General features: G+C 38.9%; 1 protein-coding gene across 5 annotated transcripts in view; it reads left to right on the top strand.

The window, feature by feature from the left end:
* Positions 1-18205, top strand: part of rap1gap2a (RAP1 GTPase activating protein 2a) — an 89963-nt gene that overhangs the window by 6628 nt on the left and 65130 nt on the right. For 2 of the 5 annotated variants that reach the window (XM_079678432.1, XM_079678430.1), the window contains exons 1-2: positions 5589-5907; positions 9623-9658. In XM_079678432.1, the coding sequence (XP_079534558.1) occupies positions 5864-5907; positions 9623-9658 (80 nt within the window). In that variant the 5' untranslated portion in view covers positions 5589-5863. Of the gene's footprint in view, positions 1-5586; positions 5908-9622; positions 9659-18205 lie in introns of those variants that run through there. The other 3 variants (XM_079678425.1, XM_079678431.1, XM_079678426.1) reach the window with 2 other exon arrangements.

Raw genomic sequence — 18205 nt, 5'->3', positions numbered from 1 at the left:
ACACACACACACTCATGCAGACACACAAATGTCAAACCTGCTGTGTGTGGTGGTGACCTAGTGTCATCATCCAACTGGTTGCTGTATGAGATGTCACACAACCCACTTACTAACACCTCAATGGTAACAGAAAATGTGTGAGTACAAGTTTCACATTTACTGTAAGTTCAATTTCGGCGTGATCAACTCAAAACCAGTAGGGGAAAAATGAGGACGAGAGTGTAACATAGCAACACATTATCTTATCAAGGTCTTAAAAGTTAACTTAGAAACCCAACCTGCTGCATTATTGTTGATTAAAAGACTCAGTAGGGACAGCTGCCTGTGCTACAACATGTTTTCAGTATGGGAATAAACAGCCAGGTTCAATAAATAATTGATTGTGTGCGTGTAACATGCCATGTAACATTAAACAAGGAGATCGTGATGCTGAGCTTAAAAAAAAAACTCCTGTTTTTCTTTGTCTCTATAGCAACACGATTCTATATTTGTTTATTCTGCGGAACATTTTCATTTCATTACTGTAAAACATGTATTAACCTTGCCCAATACAACAATCATGGGGTGACTGTTTGATTTAGAGAACAAGGATACAAATAAAAATGAAAACAAATAATTACGTGGCAATGTCAAACAATATGACGAGACAAGTCAAGATAGATTTATAATAATCTCATAAGAACATTTGTGACATAAATTGCTCAGGTATTGCATATAACAACATATAGTGGGTATTCATGTGTGTATGTATGTATAATATATACATATATGTATATATTCTTTATATATTTTTTATTTGTACTCCTCAGGATTGTGAGAAACAGCATTTCAATCTCCCTGTCACACAAACAGAAGATTGACAATAAAGTTGACTTTAAAAATAAATGTTCCCTACTGTATATTGAAAAGTCATATTGCACATGATATTGTAAGTAGTAAGCTAGTGCACATGGTATTGATGACATGATGCATTTGTTCTGCTGTCAGTGCTTTATTAATCCAAACAGGGACACATGGACATTTCACATTTGCATAGATTTTTTCATCGAACCAATATTAGTTTGGCCACATGGGGCAGCACAACGATCTTTAAACAAAACATTGATCACCACTTTTGAAGTTGTTAGCAAACAGTGCTTGCAAGCGGATCACACGTGGCATTCCTTCAAAGTCGTTTTCTGGACGCAAACAAGTAAGTCTCTCCATCAACACGCCATGTATCTGGCTCGTCTTTAGCCACTAAATTCTTCACTGTCTCTGTCAGCTGTTTGATGCGAGACATGTATGTAACTGTCAGTTTTTGGCTTATTTGGCCTAATTAGCAAAACAACAGCATTGATGTTATTATAAGTATCATGAACTCAACTGTGTCCAGTGTCCACACACCTGTTGTTGTGTCACACAAACGCATGCCTGTATAGCAGAATGTCTTCATCACGTCGGCTGACTGGCTGCACAAAATCGCAATATGGGCTAGTGTAATATTCATATCGCAGGAAGCAATATGTTAGTTGAAGGTTATGCGTTAAAATACAATTTGAAAGGAGTATTGTAGTGCGGCAGCCATATACAGGCCTATAGTGTTTCACATACTTAAAACATGTATCTTTAGGATTCAGATCTTCTCGAAAATTCCCGCTAATCTTTCATAGCCTCTGTTTTAATATGAGAATAAAGATGCACAACCACTTCATCCAATACCGTTATTGCAAATTCAGTCAAATAATCGCAATTCTTTATTATTATTTTTAATCATGCAGCCCTACATGTAACACATTACTTAACATATCTGCTTACTACACGATAAATACATTTAAGAACCAACAAAAGTGTAGACATTTGACATGTGCTTCTTTCTTTTCTGTTTACTTTAATTTACCTCCAATAAAGTGTTGTTTACAGGATATCTCTGAACCACAAGACTAGAGGGAGGGTGAGGTCTGCACTCAGGCTGCACTGTCAGTTTGTATGCTGTTAAACCCATTTTCTAGATAGGCCACTATTTTATTTTTTTCCTGTAATTGAAATAATTACTAATGCAATGCCAGACTGACTGAAAGTGTGTGTGCGCCCACAGATCCTCAGATACAAACCACATTATGCCAGTGGAGCATTGTATTGCTTTAATCAGTGCATCCTCACTCTGATAGGGACTGGGAGCACATCCAGGCAACCACTCATCAGCCTCAGTCAGCCCATTGATAATATTTTATTGAGAAAGCTTTTGAGGATAATGATCATCCTCAATAGCTGCTTGTTTGGTTTCTTGGACTCAATGAGCACAAAAGTGATTTATAATCTAATCAAGGTCCCTTTAAAAAAAGAAAGGATGTCAGATTTCAGGTTCAGATTCAGGTTTTTCCCTATGAGGATTATTAAAGGTCCATTTTATCTTATCTTGAATATGGAAAGGAAATCTAGACCCTCATTGATACATTGATACACAAAACACTGTAAAATAAGTATAGGTGAGTGAATACTACCTTTGTTAGAGTTGAGCTCATCTATGAAGTGATCTAATTAATCGCCCCTAAAATGCCAGCATTACTGCATTTCAGTGTTTTTTGTATTGATATGAATTGATGAATTCAATAACACATCTGCACCACTAACATACATTTATTAACCTGTTAAACCCCGAGCCTGTTTTTCAGGTTTCAGGCTCGAAAATGACATTCCCAGAATAAATGACCATATCTTCCATTCTAAAAGGGTTAAATTAATAATCTTTTTTTTCAAAGTAATGATAAACCTGTCAGTTGGATGTAGAAAAGTCAGATTCAATATAGATGTTTTTTATTTTAAAGAAAATTCGGATTGAACATGGTAAAAAACTGTAAATTATAGTGTCGGTCCAAAATATATGTTGTACTTATAGTGAAAACTAACCTTGGATGATGGGTTCTTAGACCAAAAGCTTTAGGAATCCAAAGTACAACATATAATAAGTACCCTGTATCAAGATTGATGCAAAACAAGTGATATTTGACATTTTTAGACAGATTTAGCAAAATAAAACCTCTTCTGGGGCCATTTGGGTGGATTTTTCATATCTCTGGCTCCCCCTGCTGGATTTTGACATGTGACATCTCTTTCTAACCGTCAGAGCCAATGGAATCGAGGGGAACTCCCACATAGTCCTTATTTGGTCATGTGTGTGTGTTAGGCTGCCGCATAGCCAAGACCGGAAGCAGCAGCCACTCTGGTGGCTACCATTAGCAGCTAACTTTTGCTCTGCGATTTATTATGGATTATAAATAATTCCAATTATTGCCCAGGAACTTTATCAACCTATGGATTAACCAATTCAGCCGCGTTGTTTCTCGTTTTAATGCCATTGAACACGTCTTTTGATCAGATTAACAGCTACGGTGAGACGATCTCCCTAGAAGCTACGTAAAGGTACGTGTTGTAATGTCTGTTTTTGCTTCCCCTGTCGCAAGTTCGGATCACTCAGTGATGATACTATATACCTAAATAATCTGTGGAATCTCAGCTTTAATCGGAGATCTTGTATGTGCAGCTACGATAAGTAATAAGGGTACTTTTATCTTGAGTTCTGTGCCAATGTCCGTTAGCATTTTTTGCTAAGGGGTCATTTAGATGCTTCTTATGAGACTTGTGTTTTGTTTTGGTAAAAATGGTTTATATCGTCAGTTAGCTGAGATTATTTCCGTTAATCTGGTATAACACATTAATAGGTTCTTAAATATTAAGATCCCCTGAGACACAGTGTCCTGAAGAAAAAAAAACAGGGTCCCCGCCGGCGGGGACGTTGGGGCTTAACAGGTTTTTAATGAATGTAGGTCCTGCATAACCTCTGTTTTGTAGATGGTCAATGTTAGACTAGTTTTAAGATATTTACAATCTAGGTTATTTGATGCTCATATGCATATATTTTGTAGAAGTTAACAAAATATTTAGGTTTTGATACGAGTTTGGACTTGTTGACGTATTTAGCTAAAATAAAACGTTTTTTTTAATCATCATTTTGTTCAGCTGTGAGAGAGCTAAAAATAGTCCTTTTAGATGACTTCAGTTCTAATAGCCACAGAGGTGATTAACCAGCTTGGTGACTGACATTATGAGCTGTTGTTTAGTCTGTGAATGAGCTCCCCAAACGTCACTCTTTGACGTCAGAAGCGGGTGATAAAATAATGAAATCCAGAACTCAGGGAAGCTGGTTCACACGTTCTTTCATATATTTCCTTCTACATACAGTGAGGATAATTCAAATGTCAAATTGGAGACAGGCATTAATCCAGCTATATTTATTTGGTGTTGTTCTCTCACCTTATAATGAATCTGCAATGTGTTGTCTGCTGATTGCTGATCAATGTGGTGTTTGTAGGCAACAGGATAAACAGATAAGAGGATAAGAGTTTAGTCATGTGTAGTGCGGGGAACATCACATTGTAAAAAATGGAAGAATGTTAATATTATTATAACAAGGTCTTATAATATATAAATAGGATGTGAAACAATCCATTTTTAAAATCACCAAAGCAGAAATCCTCACATGAAGTTTCTTTGAATTTTCAGTTGGTCAGCCGTGGGAACGTTAACTGTGAGAGTGAAACCTGTCAAATCTGGAGTGAAGAGGAAGGACACTCCCTTTGGTCACAACATGGTGGTCTATGTATATAACTCAGCATGACTGCACTGCTGTTACCACTCCCTTTACTGTTAGTAATCTAATATTGCACCCTTAAAAAACAACAGTTTCACTTTTCTGTTAAGCAGAAGTTCCATTTGACACACACTCCTGCTGTGACGTGTTAATAGATGTCATGACTGAGGACTTATTAAGCTACACAAAACATACAAATTAACTGTACCCAATACATCAACTGTACACATTACTGTAAGCGTCATTTACTTTGTGAGAACTGTGAGTGACCAATATGCTCACCACAGGTTACAAACTGTAGGAAGTGACCCAATTCTATTCTCTGTGTGTGTGTGTGTGTGTGTGTGTGTGTGTGTGTGTGTGTGTGTGTGTGTGTGTGTGTGTGTGTGTGTGTGTGTGTGTGTGTGTGTGTGTGTGTGTGTGTGTGTGTGTGTGTGTGTGTGTGTGTGTGTGTGTGTGTGTGTGTGTGTGTGTGTGTGTGTGTGCGCGCGCGCGCGTGTGTGTGTGTGTGTGTGTGTGTGTGTGTGTGTATGTGTGGCCTAGCATTAGTATACTTGTGGGGACCTTAATCTGTTTACACAGTCACGTGTGGGGACTCGCCTCCCTTATGGGGACAAATTGGAGTTCCCCATGAGGGGAATCATTAATTTTAGGGTGAAGACTTGGTTAGGTTTAGGATTAAGGTTAGGGTAAGGGTAAGGGTAAGGGTTAGGGTTAGGCATGTGTTGGTTATGGTTAAGGTTAGGATAAGTCTCCAGGAAATGCATGTAAGTCAATGTAATGTCCACTGAAGTGATGTATACATGGTATGTGTGTGTGTTTGTGTTTGTAAAAGAAACAGAGTCAGAAAGGAGTATGTGGCCCCTCCTCTCCTTGCTCCTCCCCCTGCTTGCGTAGGGACCTCAGTGTACCTGTATGTGTGAGTGTGTCAGATTGTTGTTGTGTGTCTGTGAAAGCAGAAGAGCTAGCAGCGTGAGGGGGAATAGTAGTAGACTGGTCAAGTGGCGGAAAAGTGGAAAACGACAGCTCTGGGGAGGCGAGTGTCAAAGAAGAAGATAACGGAAAGAATAGAGGCAAGTGAGAGAGATAGAGGCAGGGAGGGAAGGGAGGCAGATTGGGTCAGAGAGAGACACAAAGTGCAAGTATTCACAGTAAAGAGAGAGAGTGCGTGTCAGCAGAGCACACTTCCCAGAGGAGAGCGAGAGAGACTGCTGAGAAGTTCAGTCTGACAAAATGCTCAGGAGGAGGAGAAGTGTGTCCTTTGGCGGATTTGGATGGTATGTTACCTTTTCATTGGATGCTACTGTGTGTGTGTGTGTGTGTGTGTGTGTGTGTGTGTGTGTGTGTGTGTGTGTGTGTGTGAGTGTGTGAGTGTGTGAGTGTGTGAGTGTGTGAGTGTGTCTGTGTGTCTGTGTGTCTGTCTGTCTGTCTGTCTGTCTGTCTGTCTGTCTGTGTGTGTGTGTGTGTGTGTGTGTGTGTGTGTGTGTGTGTGTGTGTGTGTGTGTGTGTGTGTGTGTGTGTGTGTGTGTGTGTGTGTGTGTGTGTGTGTGAGAATGTCTGCATTATGTGTGCAAAGGCTCATTATTGTGCACATTATGGTTTATAATGAGTTTAAAGGATGCACAATGTGCTGTTGAAATATGTTTGCACTGCTGGGTGTTTTTTTTCTGAAAAGGAAGGATGGGTGGAGGCTGTTACTCTGTGTCACTCCTGACACTTTGTCCTTTGTGGTGTGTGTGTGTGAGAATGTGTGTGTGAGAGAATGTACAGTTTCACTCTGTGCTGTCTCCGTTTGGGGGGTGGTGGTGGTGGGGGGGGAGGATACAATCAACAGGCTGCTTTGTCTGTTGTTTTTTTATAATGTCCAATTAAAGGTCTTTTGTCACATCTCTTACCCGTCATATTTGCCCCCACCTATTGACCAAGAGGTTTTTCCCATGATGCAGCACTGACGAAGATGCCAGAGAGTCCATTTAGTCCTGAATGAGCTGACACGCTCAGATGGAGTGTTTTTGTTTCTGGCTCCCCTGCTGCTTTTGGGTCGTTCTGTCTCTGAAGCACTTCTTCAGAGCACTTTCCCATCCCAGGTGGGCTGATGTAGCACGTTCATCCAGACAGGAAGATACAGTATAACCTGAAACGGGCACAGCTGTGTAGAGCAACACAGGGACTATGCAATAAAAACATCTACTCATTTGCAGTAAAACTTTGGATTTCTCAAAAGGAAACTAATTCACACATGAGTTTCAGGTCACTACTCAGTTCAGTTTACTTTTCCTAACTTGGTTTGATTATTCTTTGTTTAATCTAGCTCTTGGTATTCCCTCATAATGGTGTAAGTGCAAAACTTAAATGCTGGACAGATCAGCAACAGCTCAGTTCAGACACAACACCTTTAATGTTGTGCGACTCAAAACACAAACGTTCAGCCCCGCGCAGCCTGAGTGTGAAAACAATTAGATATATGCTTATAGTCCCTTTTAGATTAAACCATGTCTTATGATATGAACTGTCCTGCTGCAGGACATTCAATGAAAACCTAATGAATTTGGTTGTTTTTTTTGAATTCATGAAGAGACACTAATATGGATTTGTGGATGGCTAGTTCAGACTGCATGCATTTCTAAATGAAGAGCTGACAAAAAAAATCCCCACACACACACACACACACACACACACACACACACACACACACACACACACACACACACACACACACACACACACACACACTCACACCCACATGATAGACATGATCTGCTTTGTTTCAGGCATAAGGTGGTGTGTCTTGTAAACTACTTAGTAATAAACGTGTGAGCACAGACTGCAGTCACAAACAATATGGTGTCACTGCAGCAGAGAAGCAAACTCAATGTTACTGTAGATGTTCACTGGGAATGTTTGCATTTCAATATGTATGTGTCTATTATCTGGATCCCTATTAGCTTACGCCTCTTCGTCAAACTTTCTGCAGTAAACAACATAATAATTCTTAAGATAAAAGATTAAAAACATAAAACGCACAGTTAAAAATTGCACATTCAGATATTTAAGATGTTTATTATCAGTACAAGAAATGGACATTATTAATTGATCATTGCATTCCTACTTTCTTCCAAGAAGTTTCAGAATGCAAACATTCATTCATATGGTGTTTTGCAACGCTTATTTAAATGACAAATGAGTTTGTGTGAGGAGAGAGTAAGAACCAGGCCATGTTGGTAGTTTCAAGTGACCTGAGCTGGCATTCCTTGTTTTATGGTGCTTCTATGTTATTTATTTTAGCTACCCGGGAATATAGCACATTTTAAAACCAGTATTAAAATAAGCTGTCTAGATGTCAGAGGGCAGGAGTAGGGCTTAATAAACACATTCGACAGCATGATTAGTGTTTTTCTCAACATTTCTCTCTCATGTTTCTGCACTCATGGCTGGCTAGATGTGCCTTTCCTTTTGGCGCAGGGCCTCGTTAAAGTCCTCATTGAATAGAGATGTTTGTTCCATTCAGATGTCTTGAGTTTACCTGTGTTACTGTTGATTAAGGTGCATATTAAATAAAGCGTTATGCAAACTGTTGTATACACTAATAATAATAATAATAATAGATTTAATTTGTTAGCGCTTTTACAGGGGCTCAAAGACGCTTTACAGATATAGTGAAGAGAAAAGAAAGGAACAACAAATAAATATATAGTTAAAGTTAAAGTCAAATAATACAAAAACAATCACGCATTAAAAGCCAGATTGAAGAGGTGAGTTTTTGTGAGTTTTTACACTAGTACATAAGATGACCTCGCTGCACTGTACAGGCAGTCAGCTGTCAGTCGGCTGTAAGCGGGCTGGCCTTCGGCTTCAAGGGGAAATTCAAGGTATTCCTGTGGTTCAATATGAATCCGTTATCCTGACATCGAGTGTCTAGTTTACAACATGATCTCAGTTCTCTCTGTCAAATGTGCCTCTGTTGACTCTGCTGATAACATTCAAAAACCCTGGAAAAAATTCAAATGATATTGAAATCATCCAGGTTGGATTATAAAAAAAAGCACACACTGTTTTTAAAAGCACTCTCTGTTTGTACGCGTGTTTGTCAGTTGTGAGTGCACATTTTTGGATGAATTAGATCAGGCACTGTTCTGCATGGTTTATTCTGCAAATTAATGGGATTAAAGTATTAATGTCATAACATCCTCTTTGTAAAGGCATGTGAGGGGGGTGTAAAACAAGCACTGAACATGCACGTACGCACACCAACTTGCAAATAAAAACATATTTGCATTTACAGTTTCTCTTAAACCTCACAGGCCCTGCTCTATTATCAGCATATAAACTGAACTGACAGGTTTTCCATGAAACGTCTTCTGACCTCCATGTTTTTAGTACTAACAGTATTTAGTGAAGCATGAATGAATCCCTTATAAACATGAAGACCTGTCATAACCGGTCCGAGCAGCTTTAAGAGATTCAATCTTATTAAAGTCAGCTGTTACAAAGTGATTTTTACACTGATATGTTCACACAGTCTGCAGGCTCTGCATACTCTGCATTAATTGAAGATTCTATTTGGAAATAAACACATTACTTTTGGTCATGTTGTAAGCTTGGTTGCGTAAATGACCAAAATATGTTCAGGAAATGCGTTTTGAAACGCCTTAGAATTTTTTTTTTCTTTCTCAAGTTTGTGGTTCATGCACTTCACTTTATATACATTGCTTTGAGGCTTCCACATTTTCCTGAATCCCAATAATGACAGGAGAAGCAATCAGGCATTAATGACCATTATTTTAAGTGCCGGAACACCCGAGGGAGCCATCACTCCTCTCCATTTAATGTGCAGTGTTCGTTTGCTTATTACTGTAATAATAGAGCACTTAAAGCAAGGAGTTTAATTGCTGCTTTTACACTACTTGAATCAGAGACGTGATCAATAATATCTCCCTCTCTCTCCCCCCCCTTCTCTCTTCCTCTGTGTGTGTGCGGATGCTGCCTCTCCAGGATTGACAAGTCCACTTTGTCTTCACTGAGAGCCCGGTAAGTTCTTCGTTTTATTCATTTTTTTTTTTGCTTCTTACATAATCAAATTAATCTCTATATCCAGTGAATATCCTAATCGAATTTAATCAGGCAAAGGCATCATTTGTGCAAACTTGCCTGTGGAGAAATTCATGAGGAAAGGAAATCCTTTGCATTGCCTCAGATATTTTACGGGGTGATGGATTGCCCTGAGTTTCGCCTCTCAGGCTGCCTCTATACCTGGTGATTGATGTCTTTGTAGCGAGTGTATGCAACCTGACAGGATCTGCAGACACTCCTCAGGAAAGGAAAATCTCCTCTGCAGTTTTGGAAAATAATACATTTGTTATAATAATTATAATTAGAGTAAACAATGTTTAATTCTTTTAAAGAGCATGTTTCAATTTAACATGAATCAAAGCAGAAGCAGTAAAGGATAATACGTTTTTCTAAAGCTATATTATAAGTCTTTTAATCCATACATCAATTCAATTAAACTCGTCAGAGTATTACTAACACAGAAAATGGGACTTCATTTTGAGTTCTATTTTTACAGTGTTGGACTTATAGAAGACCAATTTCATTATAATATACGATAACTTATACAATACGTAAAATATTCACCTTTGTATATGAACACATTTCTCTTTCTTTCGTTTAGTTGAAACAACAAAATATATAATACAGTTTATATAATATTTATTTTGCCCAAGTCAGATTTGACCAATGCTTTTTATTTATCACGTGACCTCTCATAGCCACAGTACTCTTTACTTGTTGACTTTAGGTAGCTGCACTGTGTTGCTCCACTTCTTATTGTGTTGATGCTTGATTCCTTGAGCAGCTGCCATTGGTCACTTTCACTTTGGTTACCTATGTTTGGAAACAAGAAGTGACTATGTTCAACAGATAATTATGAGCTTCCTTTACAACACACGGCTGTAAAAGGAGACGAAAGGGTCTTGAAAGATGTGTGACTGTGTTGTGCACGTTGAGAAAAACCATTCATTATAAATTAAAAACATTGTGTGATTGAAATCTGAGGTACAAACAGCCACATGGTCAAATGAATTCTGGAGTGGAGAGCTGAATATCATTTGCTGAGTTGTGTACCTGCTTCCTGAGATGTTCTTTGAGGATAATGTGTTCGAGGAGCTTCCCTTTGTTGAAACAAACCACCGCGGCAAGCCCTGCTAATGGAGGTTGCCATAGAGATGGAAGTGAAGGGCTTCTGTGTGTGTATTTATATTAACTCTGTCTGTACTATCACCCACTACCCCGCTTCATCTGTGTCTCACTTTTGAGTGTATCACACTGACATTTACTGTCTGAACAAACATGTTGAGACCTCTTGTGTGTCCTCGTGTACTTCCTTCGTCTCTCACCTGCTGCCAATGATGCCACCTTTTGAAACTCTGATAAGGGATTTTTTTAATAATTGGAGACTGTAGTCCCGATTTAAAAAAAGTTGCCATAACTCTGAATTTTGGTAAACTGGGAATTAGGAAAAATGAATACAAATGCTATCACAGTAGGGTAATTCCCACCTGTTCACTTTCAGCAGGTTGCTGTTCTTGAATCAAGGTAAATGAGACTTGATTTGATAAAATACCAGATACTCAATGATTTGCATTGGAAACGTTAAAAGATAATGTTATTGCATTGGCAGATTTTTATATGCGCTTTTAGTTCGCAGCTAACGACACCATTGGCTGGCTGATTGAAGGTGTTCCCTATCATCACTGATGTGCATAGACTACGGCTTGGGAATATTACCCCTCTATGTATCCTATCAATTATATCAATTATTATAATTTTGTTTTGTCTCTCTTTCTTACAATTTGTCTGCATCTACGGTATTCTTAGACACACACACACACACACACACACACACACGCACACGTACACACACACACACACACACGCACACGCACACGCACACGCACACGCACACGCACATGCGCACACGCACACGCACACCTCAGTGTCTCCCTTGGTCCCTGGCCAGGTGTCATTAGACCGTCTGCTCCGGAGTGTCTCTGAATATGAATGAGTGAGTCGTGACTCCTACTCGAGCTCCGCTCCGCTCACACGCTGAATAGAATGTAATTGTGAGCCTGTGTGCGTTTGATCCAGTTGTTAGATGTAACAAAATGGTGCAGAAGCGAGCATTCTAAGTTAAAGAAAGAGAGGAACAGAGATGTCACTCTACAGGATGGAAAGGATTGGCATATGTCTAACTTAACACATGCTCAAAGTGGGAATCTAATCAGGAGGATTGGCAGAGCTAGTTTTGTCCTTGTTGTTGCGGGGACGCTTAGCTAACTCTGGATCTTTTAAAATCTGTTTTTAATATAAATATTTGGCAGCAAAGCAGCGTCACGGGTCAAACAAGGTTGAGGAAGCCTACACTTTGTAAAAATGACTCACAGCTTGGCACACTCCTAAATTATGACTTTTATGCCTTTTCAGTTTACTCAGTTGTTGGTAGCTGGAATCCTAGGATGAAATAGTACCCGGTAGATGTATCGATATAAAGAAACATAAAGATAAGAAGAGAAAGGAGAAAAGGGAAAGTGGAAGGCCATGGGAACATAAATCATCAGATGCAACCGGTGTGAACATTTTAATGTGATTTCTTCTTTTATTGACTGTCCTCAGTTCACATTGTGCTTTTCATCTCATCCCTTATTCCAACTTTTTCTCCCCTCCCCTCCCTCCCTCCCTCCCCTCCCTCCCTCCTGTCATTAATCCTCCTTTGCCTCCTCTCTGCTCATGGTTACTACATTACAAAGAGATCTCTCTGTCTTTGCCGAACACACAGCAACTCATTAATAACTGCATAATCAAACCTGTGTGTGTGTGTGTGTGTGTGTGTGTGTGTGTGTGTGTGTGTGTGTGTGTGTGTGTGTGTGTGTGTGTGTGTGTGTGTGTGTGTGTGTGTGTGTGTGTGTGTGTGTGTGTGTGTGTGTGTGTGTGTGTGTGTGTGTGTGTGTGTGTGTGTGTGTGTGTGTGTGTGTGTGTGTGTGTGTGTGTGTGTGTGTGTGTGAGCAAACACATGCATCTGGTTGTGGATTTTGTCTTGAAGTGGTGGTGAGGTTAAATGAGTATATTACAAGTGGGCAAACAGAGATAATAGAGGAGAGAGAGGATGAAACATAGAGTAGAGAGGCAGAGACCTGACCAGCATCTTAATACAGCAACCATGCCCCGCAAGCTGTGGTGAGTAACGGCTGTCCGTCTTGATTTGATTTTTTTACACTGTCTTACTTTTCTTACTGGTTGTTTTGTAATTCCATATTCTGATTGAGTCTTTTATCTTTTTACTTGTTTATAATAATAAGTTGTTATTATAAGTAAGTATATATGTAAGTGAGCTTCCTTACAAGTAGAGATTAGAGCTGATATACTCTAAATTTGTATTAAGTCTGAGTCGTTTTACGAATGATTACTTTTTATGAAATACGTTTTTAAGACTGCTATAATGTTATACAGCAGTAGGCTACATTTCTTTTGATTTGTATTGGATTTGAATGTCACACAGCAACCTTTAATAAAATGTCAAGATTGGAATTATTTACACATATAAATGAAAACTGATTAAATATAAAACTGGATTTGCTCCTACAGTATGAGATGAGATTGTAACGGGGGAAATTAATCTTTACCTCTTTATTTTTGGACACTGCTCTGTCCTTAAGCTTTACTCTGAATGAATTGAACATCATTTTTAGACACCTTCTGCTTGACACAATTCTGGTGAGAACATTATATGGAGCTATTGTTTTGAGTTATTCTGCATTGTAAAGTACTACAAATGAATATGTATGGACCCCAGTACAGTAGCAACAAATGATGTTGCACGTGCATTATAAGCAGAGAGGAAAGGAAAGGGTTTTAGTTAATTTAATTATTAAGTCTAGGTGAATACAGCTTTGCCAAATTGGAAAGAATATAATCAAGCAGTAAAGGAAACAGTTTGTTGTATGTGTTTCCACAGGATATTTGATGCCTCTAATCATAAAGCACTTCAGATACAGATCTGTTCGGTGTGAGGAGAATAAATGAAATGACACGATCGGCATCAGTCTGGAGGATTAATCAACCTGTTTCAATAAGGAAAGCTATTACACCGGTGTGTCTCGGTACTTTCCAATTTGTCTTGTAAGAGCTGCTGGTGTCCAGTGTGGCTCATGTCCTTATGTATCGCATCCATTACAAGCTGTAAGAGGGCTTTAGGTGGATTTAGTGGAAGTACCTACACAAATAACCTGAGGATTTTGTTTCTCAGACTCAACCAGATGGTTTTACCCGCTTACTTGTCATTCTGTCCTACTCCCTGTCTGTCTCCTGCTGTTGTAATCATGCACGTGTGTGTGTGAGACAGAGAGAGTCTGCAGCCAGCTGCTTCTACTTAGACGCTGATACTAGCCGTGCGTTATTTCCATCCTTATCAACCCCTCCTCGGTTGTCTTCTTCTCTTCTCCTCACCTCTGCCATTCTCTGCTTAGTTCAAACAGAGCAGCTGTTCAGACACACTCCTCTCAGCCCTGTGATGTGGCTCTGCAGGCACATGTTCATTTATCCTTTCTGCTGTTCAAGAATAAGGCTGCAGCCTTATCTATACTCCTTGATAGATTGTGCTGATTTGTGGCCTTGAATGTACTTTTTACCACTTATATTTGAGTTTTAAGATCTTTTTTTTGTGTCACCGAGATCAGAGCAGGGTGGACCAAAATGCAGACGGACAGAAAATACCTCTTATTTTAGGTTAAATCCAGCAAGGCAAGACAAACAGAGCCAAAACAAACATCCTGTTACACAACATAAAAAGTTCTGGCAAAGACTAACGGAAGACTTAAATACAAGCTTAAACTAATGAGGGCTAAAGGGCAGGTGTACCTCCTGTTAGCAGGGCTGTTCGGGAATAGTTGAAACTAATGAACACAGGACAGACAATCAAACAGGCGGGAAAACTGAAATTAAAAACAGACATAATGTTACAAGTTATTTAGCTGATGATTTTATCCAAAACCCACTTACAAACACTTTATAACCATAAATATGCCTACAGGATCTTTGGGGTTAAGTATCTTGTCAAAGGAGATTTCGACATGATGACTACAACATCTGGGATCTAACCCCTTCATTGACAAATTACTGCATTTATCCCCTCAGCCTCAACCGCCCCCGTGATACAGATACATGGAAAACTCTGAGTTATGTTTGGACTAACTGGCAGGATGAGTGACAGAAATGAGGCTGGGTCCCTGGAGAAAATAGGCTTTGATAAAATAAAATGAAAGAGGTAGGAGAGGATGATAAGGGGAGGTGCCTTCCTCCTAGAGACGCCCCCACCTCTTATCTTTGTCTAGTCTTTTTTTTGGGGGGGGCCAGGTGTAAATGTTATCTGTCTGCCAGGAAAAGAGCAAATGTGCTGCTGCTATTTCTGGAACGTGGCATTTACCGTATCTCCTGCTGCACCTTTATATATTGCAGGGAGAGGTGGTGAGTTGTGGCCATGAACAAACACGGGTATAAAAATCTGCTGGTATTATATTTACTTTAGGTGATGGCTTATTAAAACTCAAGGCTCTGCTTTATAACACCATGATTAGTCACAGGGAGGTTGTGTAAGGCTTAAGTAGATGTCAGCTTTATTGAGATTTGAGATGTTATAGTGTCACTGTCAGTTTATGTCTGAGCCTACAGGCAACATCAGAGAGAAAGGATAGCAGATAGATAGACATATGATAGATACTTTATTGATCCCAATTTGGGAAATTCTTTCGTCACAGAAGCAGAAGTGTGTTCAGACTTTATAATACAACACAATACTTAAAATACTTTAAAAAGTGGAAAAGATCATTAACAATTAAAGAAAAAAAAACCTTATATACAAAACAATATACAATATTCTGGAAAGTTAAAATAAAAAGTCAAAAATACAACAGGATCCAAAATGCTACAGGTCTTTTAAAAAAAAAAGAAGTAACTCAAACTATGTAGCAGTAATATAGGACAACATTCATTTTTTTATGTAAAACACAAATTCCCAAGTGGGTACATTTGATGCTTAGCTGGGGTTCATTTGGCAACTAGGCAAGCCCTTTGCTGTAACCACACACACAGACACATGTACAACGATCTGGTGGGATTGATTCCTCTTAGCACAGTTTCAGTTCACTTTTTCAAACAATACAGCTTTAGGGCTTGGGTGAGAGTTTGTTTACTTGCCTAGGGGTGGCTGAGTGTGGTATGAGTGTGTGAGAAAAAGGCAGAGAAACCGAAAACCACACGCTTGCGGTGATTCTTGTAGCACTTCAATGTGGGAAGTGGAGGAACTCCACCCATCCTCAAGCGCTCAGAGGAGGATGCCCCACTTCCCCTCCTCGCACTGCTCCGATACCACTGAATTTAAGTTGCACAGTTTCATATTGTATGATGAAGAAGAGGCAAAAAACCCACTGCGCTTATTTGGAGCGATCACTTCTGTAAGGTTAAAAATCACAATTTTATGAGAAACATACACTTAAACATCAATAAAATAACATGTGAATAAATAAAGCAGGTATCATACAGTGGTCAAATGATTTATCATGCATTTTCTTTTAGCAATCATAGAGGTTAAGTATGTGTTATCGAAAGCCATTCCATATTTTTGTTCACCTAAAATGGATGGAAAACTTAAGATGAATAAACTTCCCCTTGGTTAAGTGAGGATAACATCTCCTTCTGATCATGTATTCACTTTTTGCTCTGTCCTCTTTTCTGTATAAATCAGATTGTGTCTGGTATATAGTCCACACATGTTCACCTATTCCTGCTGTGACCACATGAGGGAGCTGACGGCACATGTTTTTCTCAAAGTTTCTCTCAGAGGGGGGACTGACGTGAAGGCAGCTGAAATGAAGAGAAATGATCACTAGAGAGAGCCATTTCTCCATTTGCATGCGGGCTGAATCAGTGCAGAGGTCTGACACACCTGTTAACACGTCTACCTGTTGAAGCTCTCACAGGGCGGCAGCTCAATTTACTCTTCATTTTTGTTATTATCTACAGGTAAACCAAAGAAAAAAGATGACACATAAAGATGATCACATTTTAGATAAGGTATACTTTATTAATCCCAAATTGGGATTTTTGTTGGCCACAGGCATGTTAATAGGCATAAACACGAGTTGCACATATAATCAAATAAAATGCAAGTAGTGAAAATAATATAAACTGTAAATATAGAGGATAATCAGAAATCAGAAATCCTTTATTAGTCCCACAGCAGGGACATTTACAAACAAAAGACAATAATTTGATTTCATATTGTTGCAGAGCAATGGTTTATTTTAATAATGCATGTGTCTTCATGGCTAAAAAATGCTTAACAAGGTGGAAAAAAACAACAACGGTTTCATTACATGTTCCATCTCGTCCCCTGACATATACTTTAAACCCAGTAGGCTTATGTCTATAGGTTACCCCTGCAAGACCAGTGCACCGTGTTTTGCCGCCATACTGTATTTTGCAGCCTATGTCAATGCTGTTGCTGTGGCAACAAGAACTGATGATCACCTCCGGGATGGTCCAGTATGGTTCATTACCATGGTGATAGGCCCTGTTGTCTCGCCTTGCAACCAGACTTATTCACCAGTGTATCAAAATATGACCGGCAGAAACACAACCTGACTTGCAATGCTAGTGGTTGCCCATAGAGACCACAGTGTGTTTTTCTCTGCCAAAATAACTAACCATAGAAACAGATAAGGACATACACAACATATTAGGGAGGAATTATTTGAAGAATGTTACAAAGAAAATCCCCAAATTCATCCATGCAGTGTTGTCTGCTTATTATGTCGGCACCTCCCTTGAAAAGGAAACCATATTTTAATTACCCAACAACAATTTATGCTGTTATTTATAGATGTATGACTGTCTATTACGATAATATCAGATTAACCCTTTAATTATCACCAGAGGGAAATGTGGGTGTCATGGCACCAACAGCAATGACTATTAAACCCAGGAGAGGTTCACGTTAGAGTACAAACCACAGAGGTAACACAAATGAACATATGAAACATGAATGAAAATAATAAGTATCTGCACTAGATCTCTTTGAAAGATTTAATGTGTAAACTTGGATTTGCTCATTCTCACTTGCATGTTAAAAAAATTATTTTTTATTCTATAGGCCTACTGTCACTTGATATTTTGAATGTTAATATTTAATATTCTATTTATTTCTTGTGTGAACACCTACCTGTCCTCTTCTTTGTTTCTTATCTTATTTGTGTTACTGCTAAAACACCTGAATTTCCCTATCAATAAAAGTTGATCTTATCTTAAACGTTATATACAGTCTTCAACAATAATAGATACATATTTACATAACTGTTATCCCTACCTTTCACTGTTTTGTAACATCTATTAACTGTATATTGTTTGATCTCTTTACTCTCCAGTAGATTTGTGTTGGACGTGTGTGTCAAAAGTATCGTGTTGATAAAAGGGGACAGCCTAACATGAGCAGTAACACGACACCTGCAGTATTTTTGCCCGGTGTAT

The sequence above is a fragment of the Notothenia rossii genome (assembly GCF_949606895.1).
Source record: "Notothenia rossii genome assembly, chromosome: 4".
In the NCBI taxonomy this organism is placed as follows: domain Eukaryota; kingdom Metazoa; phylum Chordata; class Actinopteri; order Perciformes; family Nototheniidae; genus Notothenia; species Notothenia rossii.
This window is presented reverse-complemented; position numbering and strand designations above follow the sequence as displayed.